General features: G+C 42.5%; 1 protein-coding gene across 4 annotated transcripts in view; it reads left to right on the forward strand.

The window, feature by feature from the left end:
- Positions 1-411: 411 nt before the first annotated feature.
- Positions 412-6,494, forward strand: part of TFAP2D (transcription factor AP-2 delta) — a 48,198-nt gene continuing 42,115 nt past the window's right edge. Inside the window, exons 1-3 of one of the 4 annotated variants that reach the window (XM_063327815.1) lie at positions 412-458; positions 1,369-1,866; positions 5,463-5,523. In XM_063327815.1, the coding sequence (XP_063183885.1) occupies positions 420-458; positions 1,369-1,866; positions 5,463-5,523 (598 nt within the window). In that variant the 5' untranslated portion in view covers positions 412-419. The other 3 variants (XM_063327817.1, XM_063327816.1, XM_063327814.1) reach the window with 3 other exon arrangements.

Consider the following 6,494-nt stretch of genomic DNA (forward strand, 5'->3'; position numbering starts at 1 on the left):
GCTCCTCTATCTATTGTCCTCCCAGTTCTCAGTGCTGATGCTTAATTTTCAAAACTTCTATATTACCAAGGGACCTACGACATCAGCCAAAGAAATACCCAGCAAGTACAAAATCTGATCCAGGGAGCAGCTTTTGTGCAGAGGGAAAATTTTGTTCCTACAGGTTTTTAAGGAGGTGCATGGAAAAGCGAGAGATCTGATCTATGCAGATACATTGCAAATTCTCTCTGTCTGTAGAGATTTTTTCTAAAAAAAATTGGGGAAATACATGAACTTTGGATTTTTCAATTTTTTCTTTTTTTTTCTTTCTTTTTTTTTTTTTTTAATTTGGAGAGGGGAATTTTATCCAGAGTTTTCTCTCTCCCTCTCTCTCTCTCTTTTTTTTTTTTTTTTTTTTTTTTTTCCCGGAGAACCAAAAAATGTCAACTACCTTTCCAGGTCTCGTCCACGATGCAGAGGTATTTTGTGTGTGTGAGTGTGTGTGTGTGTGTGCGCGCGCGTGTGTGTGGATGTGTGTGTGCCTGTGTGTGCATATGTGTGTGTGGATGTGCCTGTGTGGTTGTTTCCATTTTTTTAAATCCATATTGGACCGTTACATTTAATTATAATCCGGCTTCAGAGATAACTTAAAGAAGTATAGAGAGAAAATTCGTTATGACATCTGTCGCCAGAAAGGGCAACTCATTACCACGTTAAAACCGTTGCCAGAACGAAAATCAGAATAATACCCCTAATAATATAATGAAGTGCAGAGAAATCACCACCAGCTCGCCAGGAATGGGGAGTTCTCACTAAAAAAGCAGGACTCCCCTTTTCTTTCGAAACGTAGGAAAAAGGAGGGGGGGGGAATTTTGGATCTGATTCGTTATTTTAAAAAGAAAGAAAAATAGGGGTTCAAAAAAAAAAAGAACGGAAGGAAGGAAGAAAGGAAGGCAAGCAGGCGGCAAAGCTTTCTCAATGTGTAACGCTGTAACATAGGGACGGGACTTGTGTGTATTCTCGGTAGTTTCCTCTGTTTGATGACTTTTTTTTGTGTCAGCCCCAGATATTACAGCTGTGATCAGGAGGTGGATGGCTAGATGGATGGATGGACGGATAGAAAGAGATAGTTTTTATTTCAGTGCGTGGATTCCTTTTGCTTGACGGTATTAAGGGCAGGCTGGGCTGTTTACGGGTTTTTGAACAGACCTTTATGGCACCAGCCCAAGGTAGGAAAGAATCTTTTGTTGCTGGGGCTGCCGCTCGCAAGCTTAGACGCTTCTGCAGGGGGAGAAGCTATGCAGGACAGCGTGCTTGGAAGAACCGCACCCGGGGCTTTCAATGACAAACCTCCAATTTTGGGGTCTTCTTTTCACTTCTTCCTTTCAGATACGTCATGACGGATCAAACAGTTACCGTTTGATGCAGCTTGGATGCCTGGAGTCTGTGGCCAACTCGACCGTCGCCTATTCCTCCTCATCTCCTCTCACTTACTCTACCACGGGCACCGAGTTCGCCTCCCCGTACTTCTCCACTAACCACCAGTACACCCCACTGCACCACCAGTCCTTCCACTACGAGTTCCAACACAGCCACCCGGCAGTCAACCCCGACGCTTACTCCTTGAACTCTCTCCATCACTCCCAGCAATACTACCAGCAGATCCACCATGGGGAACCCACTGATTTTATCAACCTGCACAATGCGCGGGCGCTTAAGTCCTCTTGCTTGGACGAGCAGAGGAGAGAGCTGGGGTGCTTAGATGCTTACCGCCGCCACGACCTGTCTCTTATGAGCCATGGATCCCAATATGGGATGCATCCAGATCAAAGACTCCTGCCAGGACCAAGCCTCGGGCTTGCAGCCTCGGGAGCAGACGATTTGCAGGTAAATAGCATGCGATCTCCTTTCGAGGCACCTTCTTCTCCCCTCCCCCTGCCCTGGTCCCCCCCTCCTCACCCTCCCCATTCTCCTCTGCTCAAAACAGCTCATACAAAGGAGGGCAGATTCATCCAAAATCCGATCCGGAGCACGCACCCTCCAGAATAGTAGCAACAAAAAATGTGGGGTGGAAAAAAAAAAGAAAAAACAAAAAAACCCACAAACAAACAAGTGGTCATTCTTGGCCATAAAAAAGCAAGCAAACAAAAAAATCTCGCTCCTGACTTCCCCGCGTAGGTTGTGGCTCTGGGATGGCTGAGACCGTGGGACTCATCCGGAGATCTCGGGGTGCGTGTGTGCCTGTGCGGGTCCGTGTGTGCCTCTACCAGCCCTTACCAAAGTCACACAGAAATTAAACCAACCCAAACCCATCTTCTGGCTCTTCCTAAACTTTTCCTTTCTTCCGGCGAACGGAACAGTTTAAACAACTTGCACCGACAGAGCAGGCAAATGTGTTAAGGAAGGGATGGAGTAGGAAAACAGCAAAAAAAGGCAGGGCAGGAGATAAATCTGCTTTCCGACATACAAAGGCAAACCTTCCGTTCAACTCCGAGGCATGAGGCAGGGAAGAAATAAAGGGGAGCAAACGTTCTTCAGAAATACTCAGTATGGTAAAAATCCCTCGCAATATCCGATCCAGTTGTTAACAGGGAGAGAAGCACAAGCAGATAAAGCTAATTCATCTATCTATTTGTCTAATCATTCATCTGTTCCCCCCTAACCGTCATCTGGACCCATCAAAAAATTCTATTTCTGTGCATCAAAACCTCAGCTTTATTCGCTCAAAAGTCCTTTCCCCCGCACTAAAAATTCACCTCCGGTAAATTGAGCTGGTAGCTTAAATAAAATTTGTTTCCAAAATTGCAAACAACGCCCTCCAGTATCTAACACCCTTTTCGAAACGTCCCCCAAATCAAAAGCAAACCTTCCTTCTCCCGACGAGCTGAGGAACTAAAGGCTTCCCGATCGGCGGGGAGAGACAAATAGGACCGTATTTACTGTACTTACTTTTCCCCCAAATCTCGCTCCCAGTCATACAAAGCTGTCTATGTTGGTCTTTCCAAAAATACGTAGTGGTCAAAGGCTCGGGAAAAAAAAAAAAAAAAACCAAACCAAAAACCAACAAACCAAACAACCCCGAAGTTTGTAAAACTAAGAAGGTTTATTTTCTTCCCTTAAAAATAAAACAAAACAAAAAACCCCACCAAATCTCTATTTATATCGGAGAAAATAAATCTTTTTTTTTTTTTTCCTTTTTTGTAAGGAGGAAAATGATCCAACAACCCAACAACAAAGAACGTTATCTTTTATATCTCTGAGGAGGAAACCCTAACTATTTAAACCTAGGTTTCTCCATTAAAATTCACTATATAATTTTATCCTCTCTGGCCATTTTTTGTTTACATTTTTCACAAGGATCTCCTTATGTTACCCCCCTCAAAAAAAAAAAAAAAATCTGCCATTCACTGCTCAGCCCAACTAAAACCTATTTACTCCTTTTTATAACCACGTCTGCTGCTGATTTTTTTGTATCTGTACAAATTTTTTTTCTTTGGCAGGCACAAAGCCTTGTATTTTTCAAAAGAGGGGATTAGGAACGTTTGCAAGACAGCAGACAATGCCTAAGTCCCGGGCAAAAAAGCACCATAGTTTATCCAATTTTCGACTTAGTGCCATTCAACTGGTCATTTATGCAATGTCATCCGACCAAACAACATGTTTCCCTTTAAAAAAAAAAAAAAAAAAAAAAAAAAGAAGAGGTTGGTTAAGCTGCTAGAGACACATTCAGTTTTTATTTATTTAGAGAAGAAAAAAATAAACAGCTTTTCTTCGGAAAATATTATTTTTTCGATCACACTTTATTGGAAAGTAAATGACTTAGGTCTTTGTACCTAATCTTTTCTTTATTTTTACTCCTCCCTCTTTTCCCGAACAGCAGAGGGAGTGTAGTGAGGTATCGAAAAGCCTGAACGGTGAGACGTTGAAAATATTAATATTTGTTGTTATGATTGAGATGATTCGGAACAAACTTGGACTCATGCGAATACCACCTTGGGCTTAGAGGGAAGCGTTTTGGTGGTGAAGAGAAACAAGACTGCACACAAATACTTTTAAACCAAAATTGTGGTCTAACCAGTCTTCCCCTTTCTCCTTATTCTTTCTTTTTAAAACGTTCATCAGCATATGCCTCATTTCAAATGCAACAAATGTAAATATACTTTTCCCTGCACAGAATTTTAAGTGAATGTCCAATAGTTTCGAGGGCGGTTTAAGTCAGCCTAACAGATGCAAACAGTCTTGGAGCTGGAGTGGCATCTTTCAGTGCCCTAAAAAGATTTTCCATGGGCAACAAAGAAAACTGTCACACCTTTTCCCATCACCGCTTTAATTTATGCTCAGTCGCCAAGTTTTTTTCATATTGATTTCATAATCACTTTAAGGCAGAACACTTAAAATAAAAAAGAGCCTTGAAAAGGAAGGTCTTACAGGGCCAGCGCCAATATGGTGAAAGTGGGGGAGAGAGCCAGGACTGTAAAGGTTGTTTTGTAAAGTGGGGTTTTTATTATGCACCGACTCTCTCCGCATTTACTTAACTCTTCACGGGCTGTTGAGTAGGTTAACACCCTTAAAGGCCTCTTTCATGTCCAATACCTCGTTTGTTTGTAGAGGAAAATGCGTCTTTAACACATTTCCACTGGGCAAAGATTTAGGTTTGGTTTGTTGTGTTTTTTTAACCCCAACATAAGGAAAAACCCAAAGAAAACCCAACCCTTTCAAGTCTTTTATCATCCCAATAAAAATATTTATTAAGGAGGGCGAAGATCCCTAAATAATCAGCCTTGTAACAGGAGGATAAAGAAGTGAGATCTCTTCGGATGTGCACCAGAAGCCCTAGGCAGGTTTTTGGATGGTTCTTCGCCCCACGCTCACACATGGGTGCCTGTGTGTGTGCGCACACAGATGCATATTCATCCCCACCTATGTGTGGACACACGCATTGTTACAACACCCTTGTGACTCCGTGTAGCCGGCAAAGCCCAGTAGGTCGTCTGTTGTTTGTGCTCTTTGTCTACTTCTCTGCACACTTTGTAAGTCGGTATACACGTGTCACGAAACATATATATGAATTTAGCTATACATATCTATATAAATATACAGTTAAACACACAAAAATACTATATAAATGTGTGTTTTACTGTTGTGCACGCAACTGTAGAGCGCGAACACACTTCTTTCAAGACTATTTTTTTGTGTCTCTATCCTGACAAGTAACTGCCGATCTAACGCCCCAGTTCAGGAGAAACTCGCCTTTAAAGGGCAATGAAAGTGATAATTATTTCACATTTTGTGGGGCAGGGGCGGTGGGATTTCGCCAGAGCGCTTGAGTTCGAGGAGAGTAACTGTGTTTTTCCAGTTCACCTTAACTATTGTTCCCATGCAAGTCGTGTAACAAAGCAAAAGCTGTGTGATCTCTCTGTGGGTTTCAGTGTCTGATTGCTTTCTTTCCTTTCTTTCCTTTTTTTTTCCTCTCATTATTTAAGAGCTCAGTGGAGGCCCAGTGTGGACTTGTACTGAACGGGCAAGGAGGTGTGATAAGAAGAGGTAAGAGGTTACAAACACTTGCGTCTATCAATTTTTGTAAACATAAAACGCTCTCCGTTTCTCTCTCTCTTTCCCTCCCCGCTGTTTAGCGTAGTTTGGAGTTACTGCCGAAATAGTGATAATTTGACATTTGACAGAAGTACGTTCAAACTCGCTTAGAGCACTTCACATTTCACAGCCCATTTGCGCTTTACAAGTGATCTATTCCTCGGTAGCTCTCGGATACTCCCGCTGAATCCAGAGCTTTCTTGACTCGTTTTATCATTACTCATTTAATCGAGTTGATCCCTGATAGTTTGAGAAACGTGTTTCCTGGCGCCGGGCTGTTAAATCGGCAGTTTGATCTCGTGTGGGGAAAGGAAGGAGCTTTTTGGGAAATGTGTAGCAGTGCTACAGACCGGTTTGGAACTCGCTTTTGAGTGTCACTTTATTTGATAACCATCTGTCAGTGTAAATATCTAACGTCAAAGTTAGAGGAAAGATTTGGAACTCTTGTTAAATACGCATTTCTTCAGCATCTTGCGAAATCTGAGTGTTCTTGGGGGGGTGGGGTGGGTGGGGGTGGTGTTATTACCGTCATTTACCGTGAAGGGAAACAAAAGTAGTCTAAAGGCCTAACGTTCAAACACTTTATTCTTATCAGCTTAAACGCACACTTTCATTCACAATATAAAACGAATAGTGCCGTCGGAGAGAGAACACTTCCCGACTCAGCCTCTTGGAGTGAACATTTCTTATCCCATTATTCTCTTTCCTTATTCATTCACAAAAATATAAATAAAAATAGATATTTAGGAGATATTTCAGGCGATGTGATACTATTGTGCCAGCGAGCTGATGTGAGCCATCATTTCACTAGACAGGCTTGAAGTGACAGTCACGCAAAACGATGGTGAGCAGATATCGAGAGTAGGCTCACAGGCGGGTGTACCCGCGGGAGAGGAGGTTTTGAGGTACCCCCTGCCTACAAG

This window comes from Chroicocephalus ridibundus, chromosome 3 (assembly GCF_963924245.1).
Source record: "Chroicocephalus ridibundus chromosome 3, bChrRid1.1, whole genome shotgun sequence".
Classification (NCBI taxonomy): domain Eukaryota; kingdom Metazoa; phylum Chordata; class Aves; order Charadriiformes; family Laridae; genus Chroicocephalus; species Chroicocephalus ridibundus.